Source organism: Hyperolius riggenbachi, chromosome 4 (genome assembly GCF_040937935.1).
Source record: "Hyperolius riggenbachi isolate aHypRig1 chromosome 4, aHypRig1.pri, whole genome shotgun sequence".
NCBI classification, from domain to species: Eukaryota; Metazoa; Chordata; class Amphibia; order Anura; family Hyperoliidae; genus Hyperolius; species Hyperolius riggenbachi.
In genome coordinates, this window is record NC_090649.1 from 320,622,915 (window position 1) to 320,643,594 (window position 20,680).

The following is a 20,680-nucleotide window of genomic DNA, read 5'->3' on the forward strand; positions in this document are numbered from 1 at the left end:
CCACCAATAAGAAGACGGGCCCGTAGTACCCATAGACTCCCAGAGGTGCTGGCACAACCAGATTGGCAATCCCCTGATTCCGCCGCACCCGTAGTGCCCCCTTTCACCGCCCAGTCTGGAGTCCAGGTGGCGACAGCTCATCTAGGAACGGCCCTAGACTTTTTGCAGCTGTTCATCACCCAGGTTCTCCTGGACTTAATTGTGGTTGAGACCAACCGTAAAGCCACACAATTCATCACCGAGCACCCGGAGAGCATGTATGCTCAGCCTTTCGGGTGGAAACCAGTCCAAGTTTCCGACATTAAAATCTTTTTGGCCCTTATCCTTCACTTGGGACTGATGAAACAGAATGTACTGCGGTCGTATTGGTCTACGAACCCAGTAAATCATGTTCCCTTGTACCCTGCTGCCATGTCCAGGACACGATTTGAGTCCATCCTGCGCTTCCTGCACTTCAACGACGACAAAACCTGTCATGAAAAGGGCCACCCTGCTTATGACCGGCTCCACAAAATTCGGCCCCTCATAGACCACCTGTCATCAACATTTGCAGATGCTTATATCCCTGAACAGAACATCTGCGTAGACGAGTCCCTCTTACGCTTTACCGGGCGCCTTGGCATCAAACAGTACATCCCAAGCAAGCGCGCCCGGTATGGGGTGAAACTGTATAAGCTCTGTGAAAGGGCCACAGGCTATACATGTCGTTTTAGGGTCTATGAGGGAAAAGACTCAAAATTGGAGCCGGTCGGATGCCCTGACTACCTGGGGAGCAGTGGAAAGGTTGTGTGGGACTTGGTGTCACCCTTGTTCCAGAAGGGGTACCATCTTTTTGTGGACAATTATTACACAAGTGTGGCCCTCTTTCAGCACTTAAAGTTAGAAGGAATCCGATGCTGTGGCACTGCGCGGCCTAGTCGCCAGGGCTTCCCCCAACGGCTCGTTACCACCAGACTTCAACGGGGGCAGAGGGCCGCCTTGCGTACTGAAGACCTGCTCGCGGTGAAATGGAGGGACAAGAGGGACGTTTACTTTCTGTCCACCATTCACACAGACACGACAGTCCAAATTCAACGGGCAACTAAGGTCATTGAAAAGCCCCTTGTCGTCCACGAATATAATGTCAACATGGGAGGGGTGGACTTCAATGACCAGAGGTTAGCGCCCTATTTAATTTCCCGGAAAACAAGACGCTGGTATAAGAAAGTGTCTTTTTATCTGATTCAATTGGCAGTTTACAACAGCTTTGTTCTCTACAGTAAGGCTGGGAGAACTGGATCTTTCCTTCAATTTCAGGAACAGATCGTTCTGGACATCCTGTATCCAGGAGGTGCCAGCCCCCCCCCCCCCCCAGATGCAACTAGCCGACTGCATGGAAGGCATTACGCCTATCAGCTTCCGTGTGCCCCAGGTCAACGCATCCGAAGAAAACGTTGCCGTGTCTGCAGCAGGGCTGGAACAAGGACTGACACCGTTTATTATTGTCCCCGCTGTCCTGACCAGCCTGGCCTATGTGTAGGGCCGTGTTTTGAGAGGTACCACGAGCAGGTACACTATTAGAACCTAGGGAACTCCAGACACAGGAGTAGGCACACACTCAGTGGTCTTTCGCACATTGTCGCAGGGAGAGGAGAGGTAAGCTTGAAAACCAAACGGGTAAGCATAAAAGTGGCAAGAAGGATCGGTTTCCATGCTTGATATTGCTGATCTGTCCTGGGTTGGCGATATAAGACGGCATGTTTGAATTTCCCTTGAGTGTGGACACCCCCGGTTTATATGTGATTTGGGCCTATGATGATGCTTTAATGCCACACAGAGTCATCTCTATTGGCAGGCATATTGCTGTATCCTACAGGCATAATGCTGTATACTAAAGTTCTGAGGCCCAGTCACATAAGTTGGTGGCTCACCCTGAGTGCAGGGTGGCACGGGGTGTCTCTCTCCTGAGGTTATCACTGCCATTGATGTGGAGGAAGATCTGCCATTGATGTGGAGCAAGGTATGTTTGCCGTTCATTTTTCCTTTCAGCCCAGAGTGCATTACCCGTATACCCAATATAAGGAGTATAGCAGAAACTCCTAATACTGGCCATACATGTAATGATTGCAGAGACCCTAAAATGCCAGGACAGACTTCACAAATGACCCCATTTTGGAAAGAGGACACCCTAAAGTATTATGTGAGGTGCACGGTGAGTTCATAAAAGATTTTAGTTTTTGTCACAAGTTAGCAGAATTTTTTTTTTTTTTTTTTTTCTAACAAAGTATCATTTTCCGTTTACTTGTGACAAAAAATAAGATTTTCAATGACCTCACCATTACCCTCATGGAATACCTTGTTGTGTATTCTTTCCAAAATGGGGTCATTTGTGGGGTTTGTTAACTGTCCTGGCAAGTGGGCGGGGTGCTAAATTGTGAGCACCCCCCCCTGTAAAGCCTAAAGGTACTCATTGGACTCTGGGCCCCTTAGCGCAGTTAGGGTGCAAAAAAGTGCCACACGTGGTATCGCCGTACTCGGGAGAAGTAGTACAATGTGTTTTGGGGTGTATTTTTACACATACCCATGCTGGGTGGGAGAAATACCTCTGTAAATGACAATCTTTTGATTTTTTTTACACACAATTGTCCATTTACAGAGGTATTTCTCCCACCCAGCATGGGTATGTGTAAAAATACACCCCAAAACACATTGTACTACTTCTCCCGAGTACGGCGATACCACATGTGTGGCACTTTTTTGCACCCTAACTGCGCTAAAGGGCCCAAAGTCCAATGAGTACTTTTAGGATTTCACAGGTCATTTTGCGGAATTTGATTTCCAGACTACTCCTCACGGTTTAGGGCCCCTAAAATGCCAGGGCAGTATAGGAACCCCACAAATGACCCCATTTTAGAAAGAAGACACCCAAAGGTATTCCGTTAGGAGTATGGTGAGTTCATAGAAGATTTTATTTTTTGTCACAAGTTAGTGGAAAATGACACTTTGTGAAAAAAACAATAAAAATCAATTTTCCGCTAACTTGTGACAAAAAATAAAATCTTCTATGAACTCACCATACTCCTAACGGAATACCTTGGGGTGTCTTCTTTCTAAAATGGGGTCATTTGTGGGGTTCCTATACTGCCCTGGCATTTTAGGGGCCCTAAACCGTGAGGAGTAGTCTGGAAATCAAATTCCGCAAAATGACCTGTGAAATCCTAAAAGTACTCATTGGACTTTGGGCCCTTTAGCGCAGTTAGGGTGCAAAAAAGTGCCACACATGTGGTATTGCCGTACTCGGGAGAAGTAGTACAATGTGTTTTGGGGTGTATTTTTACACATACCCATGCTGGGTGGGAGAAATACCTCTGTAAATGGACAATTATGTGTAAAAAAAATTAAAAAATTGTCATTTACAGAGATATTTCTCCCACCCAGCATGGGTATGTGTAAAAATACACCCCAAAACACATTATACTACTTCTCCTGAGTACGGCAATACCACATGTGTGGCACTTTTTTGCAGCCTAACTGCGCTAAGGGGTCCAAAGTCCAATGAGCACCTTTAGGCTTTACAGGGGTGCTTACAATTTAGCACCCCCCAAAATGTCAGGACAGTAAACACACCCCACAAATGACCCCATTTTGGAAAGTAGACCCTTCAAGGTATTCAAAGAGGGGCATGGTGAGTCTGTGGCAGATTTCATTTTTTTTGGTGCAAGTTAGAAGAAATGGAAACTTTTTTTTTTTTTTTTTTTTCTCACAAAGTGTCATTTTCCGCTTACTTGTGACAAAAAATAATATCTTCTATGAACTCACTATGCCTCTCAGTGAATACTTTGGGATGTCTTCTTTCCAAAATGGGGTCATTTGGGGGGTATTTATACTATCCTGGAATTCTAGCCCCTCATGAAACATGACAGGGGGTCAGAAAAGTCATAGATGCTTGAAAATGGGAAAATTCACTTTTTGCACCATAGTTTGTAAACGCCATAACTTTTACCCAAACCAATAAATATACGCTGAATGGGTTTTTTTTTTTATCCAAAACATGTTTGTCCACATTTTTCGCGCTGCATGTATACAGAAATTTTACTTTATTTGAAAAATGTCAGCACAGAAAGTTAAAAAAATCATTTTTTTGCCAAAATTCATGTCTTTTTTGCTGAATATAATAAAAAGTAAAAATCGCAGGAGCAATCAAATAGCACCAAAAGAAAGCTTTATTAGTGACAAGAAAAGGAGCCAAAATTCATTTAGGTGGTAGGTTGTATGAGCGAGCAATAAACCGTGAAAGCTGCAGTGGTCTGAATGGAAAAAAAGTGGCCGGTCCTTAAGGGGTAGAAAGCCCTAGGTCCTCAAGTGGTTAATAAACAGACAATCTGGCAAATAGGTAAAGGGGTCAGCACTCCAATAAGTTATTTAGGAGTAGAACTATAGATACAATTGTTTAGCTCAACAGTTTATTTTCACTTCAGCTCTGCTTTAAAATCAAGTTAAGAAAGTTAATAGTTAAAAAGCACTCACCTGCACATTATGTACGAGACAGTAATTGTAGTATTTTATTTTGCAGAGCTTCAGAAAATTTAAGCAAGCTGAGGAAGAAAAAAAAAGTATTAGTAACACAGAATTATTCCACTGAAGGGGGAATATACTGTATATTTTAAGGTAAAACATGGAGCAATTGTGATAAGTTGTCCTTGGTGTGATTGGTGGTTTCAATGGCCACTTTGGAAGCTCTGGACTTAGATCACATTATTTTCACTAAATTTCAGCTTGCAAATATGAACTAATAAGAATTTTGATACGAGAGTTTAGACAAAAGATAAGCTGTTTTGTTTTTTTTTAATGATTATTAGCACAGATTAATCTAGATCCAAAATGTTTTATGAAGTGCTCCACAGAAAGCATTAAAGGGGACCTAAACCAAGGACTTCCTCTCTGCTCTAAAAGACAAGCAACAGGGGGCGCATGCGCGGCGCCGATGAAGACGCATGTAAGTCCTTGCCGCTCCGCACCTCGATCGTCTCCCGACACATCACCCAGCTATAATTAGCGCTCCTACAACCATCTTACCGGGAGATCCTGCTTCCCCATCATGTCGGGACAGGGAAGGGAGAAGAGCGGGCCAAAAACGTCCACCTCCACCCCCGCAAGCAAAACCTCGCCACAGGCTGGCCTCCGCCCTAACAAAGCCAAGATGGCCGACGGGAACAGCCATGCATCACGGAGCGCTCCTTCCACTCCGGATAGGCAGCCCCACTCCCCTCCACACTTCAATCCAGACCTGGATGAAACTCCACAACTCCCGCCCCATCAGGAGGACCTGATCACACATATACAACGTGTCTTCAAGCTAGAATTGAAAGAGGCGGTTAAGAGCATCACAGATCAGATTAAAGACCTTGGGCACCGAGTGGACGAAGTAGAACAACAGATAGATGACATGGCTGACGCACAAGAGGCTGATAAGCTACAAATTGATCAGCAAGATGAGAAAATTGAGATACTCGAGCTCAAACTTGAAGACATGGAAAATCGCAGCAGAAGAGCAAACATCCACATCAGGGGCCTCTCAGAAACAGTCTTAGACCTGAAGCCTGCGGCCTTAGCCATTTTCTCAGCGCTACTACCACAAGAGGACCAGGCTCAATTTCGCATAGTCCGGATCCACCGCGCCTTAGCCAAAGTGCGAAATCCAGACTTACCTAGGGATGTTATCCTGAAGTTTCAGTACGAAGAGGTACGAGATCTAATCCTGGAGGCCGCTCGAAATCTTACAGTTCTCCCGGGGGCGCCAGCCGGGGTCCAGCTCTTTGCCGACCTGGCCCCCTCAACCATCCAAAGACGTAGGAACCTCCGTCCGGTAACGATGTCCCTTCAGAAAGCCACAGTAAGATATAAATGGGGATTCCCCTTTTCCTTAATCTTCACCCACAATGGCACTACATATACCAGCAGATCACTGGAAGAAGGTCGCAGGCATTTAGAACAAGCTGGTATTCAGATGGACCCGATGCCACCCACATCTTTGCCGCAACGACCCTCGCGCCCGGCCAGAGTATGGGCCTCCAGAAGAAAGCGACTCCGACCGGCACAGACCTCGAGAGCAAACATCTAACCCTCTTATGGGTACAAATGCTTCAGTTATATGTCCGGGCTCCACGGAATCCGAAATTTGACGGAGGACGTAACTTTTTCCCTAGCGTCAAGAACTGTGAGTACTGTTTTCCACATTGACGGCCACGGGTGTCCCCCTTAATACAAATTCAGGGCCACGGGTGGCTCTAAAAAACTATGAAGACCCTGGCAGAGGCGTTCGGCAGGGATCGGCCGCTCCCGTGGTATATCCTGACTGTACCACCCCACTTGCTACTCCCAGCCTCCTCACACAAACGAACTTTGCTCCTCATAAGAAACACTTTTGCCAGTGGCACAGTTCTGCAAGAATCCCCCATTATAGATCCCCTTTGTTTTTTCTATACCCCCTGTTTTTAATTTTTATTTTTACCCAGTCCTTGTCTCCCCTCACCGCTTAAGCAATTATATGGGATCTTTGTAGTTGCACATATTCATGACTTAAATATTCTAGCTGTAGCAAATATTGGGCACTAGATGGTGCTGTAGGACCATAAATGTTTTATTTCCACCTGTTAGCATTAACCAAAACAAAAAATCTTTTCCTTTAGCAGGTTGTCGGAGAAGACGGGGCAAGCAGTGCTGTCCCCCACAAATGAACAGAGCTGATGGTGTTAGATTATTACCCTCAGCCCTCTTCATTATTCTGAGGATGTTCTCCTCTCTAAAGTTGATTAAATATGCTAATCTTAGTGTTAGGCCACGTTGGCCAAGTTTAATGTTATGTTGTAAGGTTTTCATGCAGGATTATGATCTACAGGGCGGCCCGGATGGGGGGGAGGGGGTGATCCCTCGGAGAGGAGGTGACTCTACATGTCTCTATTCTCCAAAATCCATATTCGCATTACCCGAATTAGTCAAGCCATGACGCAAGTCAATATCTCATAACGCAAAGGGCCTAAACTCCCCAAACAAAAGAAGAAAAGCTTTCTTAGATTATCAAAAATGTAGACCAGATATTATATGTATTCAGGAAACCCACTTCACTAAAACCTCATTCCCCAAATACTTTCACACTCAATACCAACGACATTTTGCATCGTCTGCTGACTCTAAACATAGAGGTGTCCTCACACTTCTTAAAAATGCGCTGCCATTTGTCCTTGACACATGTATCAAAGACGACGAAGGATGCTACATAATTCTGATAGGTACCATCCAGTCACAAAAGTATTGCATAGTTAATTTATACGCTCCGCCGGAAGGCCCAATGGCACCTATTAACGCAATCCTTAAGAACCTGGAAAAGTACTCATCTCATGCTATCATTTGGGCAGGAGACTTTAATATCGCTCCTAACCCTGCAGTGGATAGGTCGCAGCAACCCCCCTCGGCGAAACAGAAACAGCTTGCCAGGTCCTTGAGGGGAGCCCTTACTGACTTCCACCTTGTTGACTCATGGAGGGAACATAACCCAATATCGCGGGGCTACACCTTCTTTTCCACGGCCCATCATAGCCACTCCAGAATAGATACCATACTTCTATCCGCGACATTAATCCCTAACTTAGTGTTCTCTCGACACATGATTAGTTCGTGGTCAGACCACGATATAGTCTGGACGGCTTGCTCCTCTCTCACTACACCTCGCCCTCCCTGGAGACTCAACGAAAGTCTACTGACCGATAATGAGGTAGTTCTGGAGGTGGAGGAGCAACTTTCTAATTATTTTCAATTAAACGATGTGGACCAAATTAAACCAGATATTCTCTGGCTGGCACACAAGCCAACTATTAGAGGTCGATTTATAAAAATAGCCTCCCAAAGAAAAAAAGCTCAAAACAGAGAAGCAACTAAACCTTGAGCACAAGCTCTCCCAACTTCAAAGAGCACATGCTTCCTCCCCCTCTAGATACCTCTATAAACAGATACAAGACACTCAGAACCAAATTAATGTCCTCCTGTCGGCTCGGACGGAAAAGGCTATCAGATGGACCAAATCAAAAGTATACGTACAATACAACAAGCCCAATACCTGGTTAGCCAGAAAGCTCAGGCAGGCCCATTCCACTAATAAAATTCTACAAATTAAAACCAGCCAAGGTGAGATTACATCAGACCCGCTCAAAATACATAAAGCATTTGCAGACTACTATAACTCCCTTTACACTGCCAAACCTACAGAAACTTCCAGCTCCATAGCTAATTCCTTTTTCCAAAACCTCAAAACCCCTGTACTTCTCCCTGATAAAGCTGCGGCCTTGAATCTACCAATTTCGGACCTAGAAATCTTCTTTGCCATCAAAAAGCTAAAAAATGGAAAAGCCCCTGGCCCTGATGGCTTCCTGGCCAGCTTTTATAAGAAATTTAAAAAAATTATTATTCCCTACCTTAAAAGGATCTTTAATTCCATCCTGGATGGCAAAACTCCAGCCCCAGAGTTTCTACAATCTGCCATAGCTGTTATTCCCAAGCCCAAGCGTGACCCCCTTGATGTTAAAAATTTTAGACCTATATCACTTTTAAACCTTGACTATAAAATCTTTACGGCTATACTAGTAGCTAGATTGAACAAAGTATTAGGTCCGCTAACCCATAGAGACCAGGTGGGCTTTGTCCCATTTCGGCAGGCACCCGACAATTTAAGAAAGGTAATCAACCTTTTACATATAGTTCGATCTACTAAGACCCCTTTCACCATGTTATCCCTTGACATGGAAAAAGCATTTGACACCATAGACTGGTCCTTTATGCAGGCCACCTTGCTCAGAGCTGGCTCCTTTTTAAATGCCGTCAGATGTCTCTATTCTAAACCGGTAGCTCATCTTAAACTCCCCACTGATCTCCCAATTCCGATCCCTATCCAGAGAGGCACTAGGCAGGGCTGCCCACTCTCCCCTGCCATATTCGCATTGATAATTGAGCCCCTAGCGAACAAAATCCATTCTTCCCCTGATATTCAAGGTATACATGTTAAAAACTCAGAATACAAAGTTAGCCTCTTTGCGGATGATCTGCTATTGACTCTCTCCTCCCCGCACACATCGATCCCAACTCTACTTCAAATAGTCAAACAGTTTGGAAAACTCTCTGGTCTCACCCTGAATATCAACAAATCAGAGGTTCTCTTCGCTAATTTACCCAAACAAAGTGCAGAAACTCTAGCCTCTAAACTGGGTCTATCACTTCAAACAAAACACATTACCTATTTAGGTATAAAAATTTAAACTAACCCAGCAGACCTTTATGCCCTAAATTATAAGCCGATTCTGTCTGAGCTGAAGAGGGATGTGGTAAGGTGGAACTCCCCCCTCGATCTCGTGGTCTGGACGCATCCAAACTGTCCGAATGAATCTATTGCCACGAATTCTATACTTATTTAGATCCCTCCCAATACAAGTAACTAGGGCTTCCCTTAGGGACCTTCAAACTTCTATTTTTAAGTTCATATCAAATAATAAAAAAAAGCAGAATAAGACAGTCTGTCCAGGATCTTAATAGAGAAAGGGGAGGCTTGGGAGTCCCTGACCTATTTAATTATTATAGAGCCGCACAGATTGCTCAGCTGGCACAGTTGCACTCTAACCATAATAGGCCCCTCTGGGCTGACATTGAAGACGATCTTCTTTCACCAATTAGTCTGGCGGCCCTCCAGTGGTCCCCACACCTCTCTCCTGCAAAATACAAACTAAAGTCACCCTTAACAGCTCATTCACTCTCTATATGGCATTGACTAAGATTCACTAAAAAATTGCAATCCAAAATACCTCTTCAACTTCCAATCTTCGGAAACCCCGAATTCCCACCAGGATGGGATTTGCATCCCTTGCAGTGGTGGATCTCCCATAACTTTTTCAACATAGCTAACTTTCTAGTCAATGGTCAGTTTCCGAACTGGACAAGCTTCTGTTCCCACACCTCCTTCCCACTTAAAGAGTATTTTAGAGCGATACAAATATTCCACTTTCTAAAAACCCTCACACAATCTGCCCACATCTCCTCGACTCGTACCACGTATGAACATTGGTGTGCCCAAAGACCTCTGGAGGGTGGCCTTATATCATACCTGTACTCAACGTTATCACAGCCTCTAGAGGCAACTAAATCCATATCAATGATAGCATGGGAGGAGGATCTGGGCCAGACACTCACTGTCAAACAATGGTCCAAATGTTGCCTTACCCTAGCAAAAGGTAGTAATTATTACTCCCATATAGAAACTAATTACAAAATATTACATCGTACATATATCACCCCCCAGAGATTGCACACTATCTCCAATGATAAATCTCCTCTATGTTTTAGGGGATGCGGCCAACTGGGTGACCTCGCACACATATGGTGGTTCTGTCCTGTCGCAAAAAAGTATTGGGCTCAAGTAGCAACAGCAATTGGTACGGCCTTGGAGATCCCCCTGGCACCTGACCCTTTCCAACTACTCTTAGGACATAAGCCCCAGAGATGGAAGTATCCACATCATAGGCTAGCCCAACATATTGCCAAGGCAGCCCGCCTGCACCTTGCCCGCCAGTGGCTAAAACCTACCCTTTCAATTGACATGGCCGATGCCATTGTCATGGAAATACTTATCTCAGAAAGATTATTAGATTATTGCAATGATGCAACCTTGCCATTTACCCGGACCTGGCAGCCCTGGCTCTCAGCCTCGACATTGGTGGGACTTAGGTCCTGCGCCCTCTCCTTTTAGGCACTCTTCCTGACCACCTGGCTGCCCCTTCCTCGAACATTGATATGACCTGTATGATTGTTTTCTGTTTATACATGTTCTGTATATGTTAATTCATTCTGTTAAATAATGCCCTTTTGATAAGGGAAAATTTAAAAGCTGTAAGTTTTTACTGGAATTCTCAATAAAATACTTTGAAACTAAAAGACAAGCAACAGCATAATAACCTTTACAGAAAAACATTTTTGTTACTGCTTACAGAGCTCCTCAGATATGCTGCAGTGTAGTTACTTACTGATTTCATGGAAGCACATACATGGTTAACCTCCTGTGTTTACATATAGCCTGTCTGAAGGGCACAACTTGGCTGTAATGCTGGGGCGGCATACTTTATGACCACCCAGCGCATCAAGGCTAAGTAGCTGGATAATGGAAGAGGCTACACAGGTTGCCCAGAGCAACTGCAGCTCTGGGCTTCCGATATTGCTACAAATAAGACACAATGGCAGCGCAGTGCGATGTTGCGCTGCCTATGGTCTGAGTAACCAGACAAAGAACGAAAAGACAGACAGAACGCTAGCAAGACTAAGCGCTGCCCTAGCGGTAGCAAGCATTCAGACAGGTACAAGACAGGACTATAGATTGGAGCGTAACTAGTAGCAACCGCAGCTCACAGTCACGTCCACAGAAGCAGAGCAAGCAGGTTAACAACCAGTCACCAGCAAGCATCCACACAGGCAAGACTACATGAAAGAACATAACGAATAGCAACTACAGCCTATAGTTACGTTCCCAGAAACTAGAGTAGCAGGAATACTACCAGTCACCACCGTGGTAATGGCAGAATCCAAGCTATCAGGATAGTGGACTTCACTGACCCACCGCAGATGCAGCGAATGTCCATCAGGCATGGAAACAAGGCAATAAACAATAATACAGAAAAATAACAAACGGCTCAACTAATAATATATTTTAGCAAGTCTGCATATACATTTATCAAGAAACTAGCTAAAGCACAAATAATAAGGTCGCATTGAACTAGGGTTGCCGCGATTTACCGGTATTACGGTATATCACTGTTTTACAATGCATGGTAACCGTACCGTGCACTTTTAGGAAATACCGGTTTAGGCTGCATTTCCGCATCCACCGCTCCGGCATTGTCCTGCTCTCCGTCTCCCTCCAAATTAGGAAGGCAAGCTCCCAAAGCTAGTTCCCGATTGCGGGAGGCTTGCCGACATGTGTGCAGACCCTGGGTGGTGAAGCGCGTCCTGTGATGACGCGGGCATGGCTGGAGCGCACAAAGAGATCCACCCCCCCCCCCCCGGCAATGTATCTGCTTGTTTTTTTAATTGTGGACTGTACCACAAGAGCAGAGGGGGAGACACCAGGTGATTCTTTCCAAAATAACTACACTAAATGAGAAAAGGCTACAGCCCGTTCTCCCTCCTGCTCGATGCACGCAGTCTCCTTCCTCCCCCGACTGCAGAGTTGAGCTTAACACTGATACAGATCAGTGTTCAAAGGAATGGCCAGCGCTCCTCCCCCACGAAAATGAACACTGCCGCCCGCCCGGGAGAAGGAGAGAGAGAAAGACACACTGCACATGGAGTTGAAACTATGGCGGCAGATAAGCAGTGCTGCTGTGGGAGAGGTGCAGTGTTTGAATGCAGCCAGTGTGTATATTTATGGCGTGTGTGTCTGCCTGATGTATATGTGTGTGATGTCTGCCTGATGGATGTGTGCGTGATGTCTGCCTGATGGATGTATGTCTGCCTGATGCGTGTGTCTGTGTGATGAATGTGTGTGTGTTTGTTGTCTGCCTAATGTATGTGTGTCTGTGTGATGTGTCATGATGAGTCCTCATGCCCACCGCTCCCCCCTGTTCTCCTCTGTCCCCCTACTTTGCAAAGAAATCCTCTGCTGCGGCTCAGCCCAGGACTGCTCTTAAGGCCTCGTTCACATCAGGGCCGTTTCTGTGCGCTTTTTACAGCGCACTGCCCTGTGCGATCAGCAAGGTATTTACTTTCCCATGTAACTAAATGTAGCTGGTTCACATCTATGCGCTGCGCTGAGCAGCGTTACAGAAACGTAGGGTTGCATGCATTTCTGTGCGTTGAGCTGGAAAGCGCACATCAATGCAAGTGAATGGGTGCGCTTTTTTAGCGCATAGAAGCGCGTACAAGCGCATAGAAGCGCATGCGTTTTTTACCCCTAATTGGAGAAAAAAATACATTTACATACAAAAACAAAGTTTTATTGACAACTGCTGCTGGTACAACAAGCAAAACGTGCTTTAAAGAAGCGCAGCGCAACGCACAGAAACGCGCACTAAAGCGCGCACAAGCGCATGCCTTTTTTACCACGCGCTTTCACACGTTTTTCAGTGCAGCAGATGTGAACGAGGCCTTATACATGTCCCCTCCCCCGCATTTGCATTATATTTTTCAGCTCTGGTATCCTTTAAAGGAAACCAGAGACACAGCATAGTGAAAGTTTTATACATACCTGGGTCTTCCTCCAGCCCCATCATGCACACAGATCCCTGCCACGCCGCCATCCTCAGCCTTTTCTATCGCTGGTACAGAGTCCCGTAACTTCAGCCAGTCGCGGCCAGAAATAGTACTACGCCTGCATATATTATTCTCCGCAGGAGCGCATGCTCAGACTGGCCGCGACTGGCTGAAGTTACGGGGCTCCGTACCAGAGATACAAAAGGCTGAGGATGGCGGTGTGGCAGGGATCTGTGCGCATGATGGGGCTGGAGGAAGCCCAAGGTATGTATAAAGCTTTCACTATGCTTTGTCTCTGGTACACTTAAGGTGTATAGTGAAACGCACCACCAGCATTTTTAAAGTAAACCTGAACTCAAAACGTCCTCCTCTCTGCTCAAAAAGATATGCAACAGCAATTTCTCTCTTTTTTACAGCTGATACAAATCCTAAATAAATCTGCACAGTTTCTACTTCCTGATTCATGGAAGCAGACATATTAACCTACTGTGCTTTCCAATGGCCTTATTAATTGCCCTCTCTGCCATAGGCAGTCATGTGACATGGGGAGAATGACAGCCAACAAAATATCAAATTGCTCTGTTGGCAATTTTGGATTGAGATTTACTTTTGGTATTGTTGGGTTTTTTTTACATTTAGAAGAGTAAATATTTCAAGCATGACAGGAGGACCCTAACCCTTAAGGGTTTAACAAAGAAGAGTTTGTTCAACTTTGACCTTTTCTCATTTTATAAGGGTAATTGTAATGAGAATAATTGCGTAATACCGTTTACCGCAATACCGTCATACCGTGGTATTTTTTTTGACGGTAATCATACCGTGGATTTTCATACCGTTGCAACCCTACATTGAACTACAATAACAGATCTTTTACAGAGTGACAAAGTACCCAGCAGACCAGCGTACTGACCGCTATGTTGGGCAGAGTCTGAAATGGGAGGCAGACTTTTATGTGGACATCAGCCAATGGATGCTGACATGCAAACTCCCACACAGCTGAATGGTAATTACTAAATTCTGAGCAAAGTAATCAAGTAATTGGTGGAATGAATGATGACAGCATCCTGAGCTGCCCTGAACTGCAGAGCGATTGCGAATGACAATGAGACTTATTGCGAATGCAAGCAGATAAACCAGAACCGCCCATTTGCAGCTCCACTGCAACGGACAGAACACGTTACAGGAGGGATCCTGACAGTAGCACAGATCAGACAGGACAAATTACAGAGATTTATTACTAGCAGATAAGGGAGAATTAGATGGCCTGTTATTTCTAAATACAAACAGGGTGGGTTTCTCTCTGTTTTCCTTCTCTCCTGTGGAAGAGTTTAGGTCCTCTTTATGTGTATCCAGGCCTTGTCATGCATCCAGGCCTTGCTTGTAGGATGGGAGATAAAGCCGCCTCCTTAGCAGGTGTGCTTTCGGGATTAACCTTTACAACAGTGGTACTACTTGGATGCTGAAACACTGGAAGGTTCATTAAATGTTATATATCAGATTTTTGAGTTAATAAATACAATTCTGAATAATCCACTTGTTACCAGCACTAGTCCATTCTTTGACAATTATCACTGACTACAGATTTTAAGCAGGACTAATTACTCACTCCCCTACACACACACACACACACACACACACACACACACACACACACACACACACACACACACACACACACACACACACACACACACACACACTTAACCTGAAGCACACTGTAAGCATTTTATTTACCCCTTCAGGTCCTTGTGCCTGTATTCATTATGATGCTTTTGTCTCACGTCCTCCAGTCCAGCCTCCACCATTGTCATCATCAAGTCCTGGGCCCATATGCAATTGAATTTTTCACCTGACTTTTCTCGTAGGTGATATTTTGAAACTTGTCAATAAATTGATTTTTAATCCATTAGCAAGGAAAGAAATGCTCAAAATAATTGATAGTACTTTTTACCTACTTTTTTCCATTGCAAAGTGCTAAAATGTTATTTTAAATGGAAGATGAATTTTTTTCTCCTAGGAGAAAACTCAGGTGAAAAAGTGAATTGCATATGGCCCCAGGTGTTGTCATGGGACTGAAACTCCATAGCTAGAGGCTGGTGTGGAGAACTTGGTCTGGGAGCACCGCAGCGAAGAGAAGTAAACATGGGGAGCGGTAAATACAATGCATAGAACTCATTACAGTGCAGTCTTAGCAGGAGTAGTGGATATGGAGGAACTATCATGGGGGGTAACCGAAAAGGGGTTATATACATATGAGCAGCACACTATATGGGGGCATTGAAATGAAATAGATGCACTATAATTTTAAGCTATTAAAATGGGGTGTGTGTGTGTATATATATATATATATATATATATATATATATATATATATATATATATATATATATATATATATATATATATATATATATATATATATATATATATATATATATATATATATATATATATATATATATATATATATTTATCAGTGGTCCTCAAACTAAGGCCCACGGGCCGAATGCGGCCCACCAAGGCTTTTTCACTGGCCCCCAAACACATAATGTATAACTTATATATGCGGCCCACTTCACCATTTAAAGTAAACCTCCGGACTAAAAATGGACTCAGCAGCACTGAAAAGGCTTGGTGTTTCTTTAACAGTTTCACAGCATCAGAACTTTGTTTCTCTTATACAAGCCTCATTTTAGCTGCACAGAAGAAAACTGCCCGGGCTATTTCCCGATGCTGTGCAAAGCATGATGGGATTTCTGATTTTGTTGTTCTCGTTCTGCTGTTTTGGTGCAATTTTTTTTTTTTACATTTTGAATTTGACATTTGAAGCCTAGCGTGTGCAGATGGGAGGGGTAATCAGGACACAGGACAGTTGGAACTGTGTCTCCTGCTCCTTGTCACCTCCTTTCAACCAAAAAGATGGCTGCCCCTATGACAAAGATGGTAGCCCCCATGAATCACAAACATTTGCCTGTTCTTTTAAAACAGGGTGGGTAAGAGATTATATTACCTATCTATTCTAATTAACTAATGTAACTTGATGACAGTATGTTTGTTTAGGCTGAAGTTCCCCTTTAATATTGGCGGCCCACATATAGAATAGCAGTGCTGGCACCACCCATCCACATACTGTAGAAGCCAGCGAGCAGTCCTTCGCTGGCTTCCAATGCAATTCTGCATCAGGTGACACTGCTGTCCAACTGGACGGCAGATTGTCCCCTGGGTATGCTTCATTATCTGGTGCACAAAGACGTTCTCCGGGCGCCGCGTGACTTAGTGGCTGCTGCTGGGATTTCTCCTCCGGGCATGATTGTGGGGAATCAATACCTAGATTCAATGTAATGTTTTTCTACAACATTTTATGTATTTTCCAGCCCCCCAGCAGTCTGAAGTATGTTGACCTGTCCCTTGACCAAAAAAGTTTGGGGACCCCTGGTGTATGTAGTCATTTTCACTACAAGGTAGGATACTACATGGAAAGTGCTATAAAGGAGGAAGACACTGTATTTGAAGGCAGTATAGTTACATACATTCGTTCTCATTGTTTCTTACTTTTAGCGTATATTTCCAAAAATATTTTTGGGCCATTATCTTTCTCTCTGGATTGGGGAACTCCACTGATGAGAGCATATATTGCATAAAATTTGGTTAGTGCTGCTCAACGCCGTGCATGATTTACTCTAATCCCCTGTGAGCATGCATAACTACACCCACCTTTAGCACAGTCATCACATATAATTAAGCAGATTGTATATATCCAGAGAGCTCAGTCAGTAGCTAGTTGAAAGGTGAGGTGCTTTTAATTTCATTCCCATTTATTTGATTCTTGGGCTTTTGGCATTATTCCCATAAGAAACATGTAGATTTCTTGCATGTTTAGTGTAGGACTCACTCTTTGGGTTGACACTTTGGAAAATTCAGTGAGCTTGAGTGCATTTACGATTGCAGTAAAGCGTGGCCAAGAGCCCTTGTTACTCTTTTTTTTCTTATTTGTGTGCTGCAGTGTATTTTTGTTTTGTATGTAGATTGGGGAACTCCATTTCTGTGTGCATACAATTTGGTTTGTGCTGCTCACCATGTGCAACAACCTCCCTCTCGTTCTGTTGCAGACCCTATTCCATTCACAACATCTGTTTCTTGCAGGTACAGCAGTCTTTATCATCTATATACAATGCCACCCACTACAAGCAGCTGCTTACTTGGGTTGTCCCACTCCCACCCCTACACAGCCTTCCTTTTCGGCCTTCCATGTACAGTAGGTCCTCTCAGGCCTCTTCAATTGTCCAATCCATCATCTGCCCTAAGCAGTGACCTATGTAGATTTTGCAGAAATCCAGCCCTGTTACACAATGCACTACACAACACGCATACACTTACTTTATTTAAAACTAATTTATTCAAACTTTACATAATAGTCACAAAAACTCATCTTACCTCGTGGTCTTTCTTCAGTGTAAAGATCTATGACAATATCCCCCAAAGTGGTCTCCAATAGAACAGCCATGCTTGATAAACCTGCAATAAGAAGTCCCAGGATCTCACTAATTTGCAAATGAAATACTGGAGAACAGCTAATCGCCTTTGGAGCCTGTGCTCACGATGAAGTCATAAACTCGTATACCAAAATGACTGTTAATAGTTATAGTTGCCAAAAATAGGAATCTGTGAGTATGAAAGCGGGCAGATGTCAGAATTCTACTCTCTCTGCTAACTCGGCTCGGAATGATTACGCTTTCCAATCCAAGCGCTCAGGGTTCCTACGCTTCCAACATAAACAGACGCAGAACAATGACGTCAGAGCGAGTTCTTGTAGGCAGATAGAGCAGAGCTGTGTAAATGTAACGTGGGGGGCGCTGTCATATTGGTGCTGGCAGAGTGTATTCCGGAAACGGTGCTGTGGTTGGCAGGAAGAATGGCAGTTTGTTTTGATTAAGCGAGAGGAGTGTTGTAATGTTGTAAAGTTTCTCGTAGTGTGCCCATCCTATCAATCTGGCAAGCGACTAGCTGCTGGCATTGGCACTTTCACCTTCTCGCCTTTCTGTGTGCGCTCCACCCCTTCTCACAGCTCATGCCTTGTGGATTGTGAAAGAAGATGGTGCGGAGTGGTGTACTGTGTATTATGGGGCCCAGCTGGAGCTGCTTACCTGTGGCCTTCACCATCCTCCTCACCGTGCCTCTTCTGTGCGCCCAGACAGCAGCCATTCAGGTATGCACCGCTATTCAGCCTCCTGCAGATGGATGTGCTGCTCGTCATCTGTTAGCAGTTTATTTGAGTTCTTTCACTATATAGCATGATGATTGTCTTACATAACATCATTGTGAATTCTGCAGAAATAGGATAGCTGCGACAATATATCTGTACAGCAGCCTTTCTTAAAAATTAACTCTGGAGAAATCCTTCAAATAATGTTTGGATCTCAAGGAAGTAGCAGGGGGGAGTGGGGATTTATTTTGTAGGAAGAATGGTCTTTAAAAGTTGCTCCCATTCCATGTTTTTTTTTCTTGCTCGCTCTTTATCACAGTAGTGCATGATAGTGTTTCTTCTTATAATTACAATTATAGTTCTCTCCTATAACAGTAGTATTACAATGCCCCTCATACTGTTTCCCTATTCTAGTGATTTTCATTTGAGTTACATAGTTATTTGGGTTGAAAAAATACATATCTCTATCGAGTTCAACCAGAAAACAAAGTTCACCACCAGCCTGCGCCCTCCCATATACCTGTTGATCCAGAGGAAGGCAAAAAACCCCTTACTAGGCATGGTCCAATTAAGGCTCGTACACACATCGGATTTTCGCAAACGACCGGTCTTTTGGGCATTACATAGTATTTATAGCTATGGATGTCTTTCAATGCAAGGAAAGCAACTAAGCCCCCTTTAAATGCAGATATAGAATTTGCCATAACTACTTCCTGTGGCAAAGCATTCCACATCTTAAAGTGAATGGGTACTGTTTTAAAAACAAAAAAGTCAGATACTCACCTAAGGAGAGGGAAGTCTCGGGCCTAATGAGCCTTCCCTCTCCTCTCCTCTCTGGATTGCTTTGGCTGTGTGTTTTGGGTCATTGTCCATCTGTATCATGAAACGCCGACCAATTACTTTGACTGCATTTAGCTGGATTTGAACAGACAGTATGTCTGAGAACACCTCAGAATTAAGTTGGTTTCTTCTGTCCTGTGTTACATATTCAGTAATCACTAGTGTCCCAGTGCCACTGGCAGTCATGATGTGGTATGCAGTGTTCTCCCCAGGCTGTTTTAGCCGGGTGCTCCACCCGGCTAGTTTTGGTGAGCACCCGGCTGTCATTGGCTCACCTCCTCCTATGCTGTAAGCAGAGTTGCACACAGAAGCACCAACCCTGCATTCTCTCATCTCGCCCCACCCGGCTACTTTTTCATGCCACCCGGCTACTATTTCATGCCACCCGGCTGGAATAAAATTCTGGGGAGAACACTGGTATGCTTTGGATAATGAGCTGTTCCACACCTTCTCCATAGTTTTTTTTTCTTGCCATCGTTCTGGTATAGATTGATCTTCCAGAAAAATTGTTGAAAAGAAAGTTGATCAACTAGGCCTGTTGGAAGAAAAATCGCCAGCATATTCGAATCAAGATTTCCCATACAAATTGACCCATGTAAGACTAGCCTTCAGGCTCATACATGTTCAATACGTATGACCCAAAACCTCTTTAAAGGGGCACTATGACAAAACCTGTAAAACCCAACAAGCGTGTAGATAGATAGATAGATAGATAGATAGATATTGATTTCACGGGGGGGGGGGGGGGGGACGATGAGGGGACACGGGTGGCACAGAGGTGGACACTGGAGGCACAGGGAAAAGAGGGGGACACTGGAGGCACGGGGGAACAGAGGTGATTGGGGAGGGGGCACTGGAGACACGAGAGGGCACATAGGAGGTACAGGGTACAGAGATGGCACAGTGCTCTGACTTAATAAGGAACTTTACCCCAAAAAATTAGGGGGGGGGGGTCACCACAATATCAGCCACATGGATGATCTATTTGAGAAAAGGTAAAAATTTCTTGTGGGAAAGGGGTATCCGCTACTGATTGGGATGAAATGCAATACTGGATTAAATTTCCTCTTTATAAATGGATTCGGGTCAAGAACGATCCTTCAGCCTGTCTCATTAACTGGGGACTACCTCAAAGACTTTTTTTAAGATGTTGTTATATGTAGATGAAAACTAAGTCTGCAAGTGAGTGCTTAAAGATTAGCAAAACATTTGTGCCTGGAGGAAGGCATACACAAAGGGACATTGTGTGAGCTCCACTGGGAGTTACTAGACAGGAAACCAGAAGCATACTGAATAGATTAAAAATAAATATGTACATCATTTTTATGTGATGTTTACAGCTGAACATGCTTAAAGAGACACTGAAGCGGAAAAAAAATG

The 20,680-nt window shown here is 44.2% G+C and overlaps 1 protein-coding gene across 1 annotated transcript in view; it reads right to left on the minus strand.

Moving 5' to 3' along the window:
- Positions 1–18,056, minus strand: part of PPIL4 (peptidylprolyl isomerase like 4) — a 62,145-nt gene extending 44,089 nt beyond the window's left edge. The window contains exons 1-2 of the mRNA XM_068231728.1: positions 17,692–18,056; positions 4,507–4,574 (exon numbers count right to left, since the gene is read on the minus strand). Of these exons, the coding sequence (XP_068087829.1) occupies positions 4,507–4,574; positions 17,692–17,761 (138 nt within the window). The 5' untranslated portion in view covers positions 17,762–18,056. The remainder of the gene's footprint in view (positions 1–4,506; positions 4,575–17,691) is intronic.
- Between the last annotated feature and the right edge of the window lie 2,624 nt (positions 18,057–20,680).